Source organism: Cydia splendana, chromosome 1 (assembly GCF_910591565.1).
Source record: "Cydia splendana chromosome 1, ilCydSple1.2, whole genome shotgun sequence".
NCBI classification, from domain to species: Eukaryota; Metazoa; Arthropoda; class Insecta; order Lepidoptera; family Tortricidae; genus Cydia; species Cydia splendana.
Window position 1 is genome coordinate 21,507,743 of NC_085960.1, and position 1,737 is coordinate 21,509,479.

The window sequence follows — 1,737 nt, forward strand, 5'->3', positions numbered from 1 at the left end:
CGCAATACCTATACTTTTATCCAAGTCTACGCTCCTACTAGCGACGCACCTGACTCGGAGGTCGAATCCTTCATATTAGATATAGAATCAACCTACTGGAGAACCAAGTCTAATAACAAATTTATTATGGGAGACTTTAACAGTCATATTGGCAAAAGAATATCCGGAGAGGAAGACACGGTAGGTCCATACAACTACGGTAACAGAAACTACAGAGGAGACGGATTAATAAATCTGGCACGGACACTTAACCTAAAAATTGGCAATACTTTTTACAAAAACCGAGTAAACCGAAGATGGACATGGGAACATCCGAACCAGTTAAATAAAGCTCAGATAGACTTCATTCTAATACAAAACAGAACTAACATCTATAACATATCAGTAATAAGAAAACTACAGTTTACCTCTGATCATCGGCCCGTAGAAATGATATTAGGAAATGTACAAAGAAGAATGAATAAAGCAAGTAAATTGACGAAAATTACAAAGAACTCTGCAACTCAAGTGAACGAGGTTACTAACAGACTACTAAAAGGCTTACAATTCAAAGGCCCGGACACAGTTCAAAATAAATACAATATTTTAGAACAAACTATACAAGAAGCTATAAAAGAAATATGTACGGAAACGAAACAGGAGCGGAGACATAAATACTCGGACGAGACAAATAGATTTATAGAACTAAAGCTGCAATTAAAACATAAACAAAATAAATCAAGAGCTGAAAAAAACAGATTGAAGGCCATAAATAAACGAATAAAAAAACTGATCAAAAGAGACCTAGAACAACAAAAGATGGAAGAAATAGAGAAAGTGCTTACCAATGTTTGTGGCATAAAAAAGGCGGAGAGAATTATATCAATTGGAAAAGAAATGATACCGAACTTAACAAATACGACGGGCAAAATAGAGAGCAGAAAGGACATAGTTACTACAGCAACCAAGTTTTTTAAACACCTATATTCTACAGAAAACTTTGATCCCGCCATATATAACAGAAAAGACTGCGAAACACCGAAACCGTTCCTTGTAGATGAAATTTCCTCAGCTATCGCGAAATTAAAATCTGAAAAAGCAATGGGCCCAGATGGAATAAACAACGAAATATTGAAATATTCAAGTTACGAACTACACAACGCTATCACTTTAGTTTTCAATAAAATATTAGAAGAAGAAATTACACCAGAACAATGGAACATCTCTAAAATTACCATACTGCATAAAAAGGGAAAGAAAGATAATTTGGACAACTACAGGCCCATTAGTATATCATCATGTATGTACAAACTATTTATGACAATATTAAGACGAAGAATAGAAAGAACTCTAGAAGAACAACAGCCGGTGGAACAAGCGGGATTTAGATCGTCATTTAGCACAATCGATCACCTTCACAGCTTAAACAGAGTGGGTGCCCAGATATAGAAAAAGGAAGAACCATAGACCTAAACTTAGATGGAGAGACGATCTAAAAAGTTATGACAAACACTGGTGGAGATCAGCTCAAGACAGGAAAAAAATGGGAACGTTTGGGGGAGGCCTTTGCGCGCATAGCGCCATGCAATTAATTAATTTATATATAATAACTAATTCATTATTTTAATCATAATTAAAATGGTAAAAACCAATTTGTTAAAAAAAAAAACTATATACATACATATTTCCTAATAGACAGCTGTAAGAGTAAAATTATTACTTATAAATGTTTATAAATAAGTAGTTACTATTAGCATG

The 1,737-nt window shown here is 34.1% G+C and overlaps 1 protein-coding gene across 1 annotated transcript; it reads left to right on the forward strand.

Moving 5' to 3' along the window:
• The first annotated feature begins 456 nt into the window (after window positions 1-456).
• Window positions 457-1,428, forward strand: LOC134789915 (uncharacterized). The gene has a single exon (XM_063760652.1). The coding sequence runs from the start codon at window positions 457-459 to the stop codon at window positions 1,426-1,428; it is 972 nt and encodes a 323-aa protein (XP_063616722.1).
• Window positions 1,429-1,737: the final 309 nt, after the last annotated feature.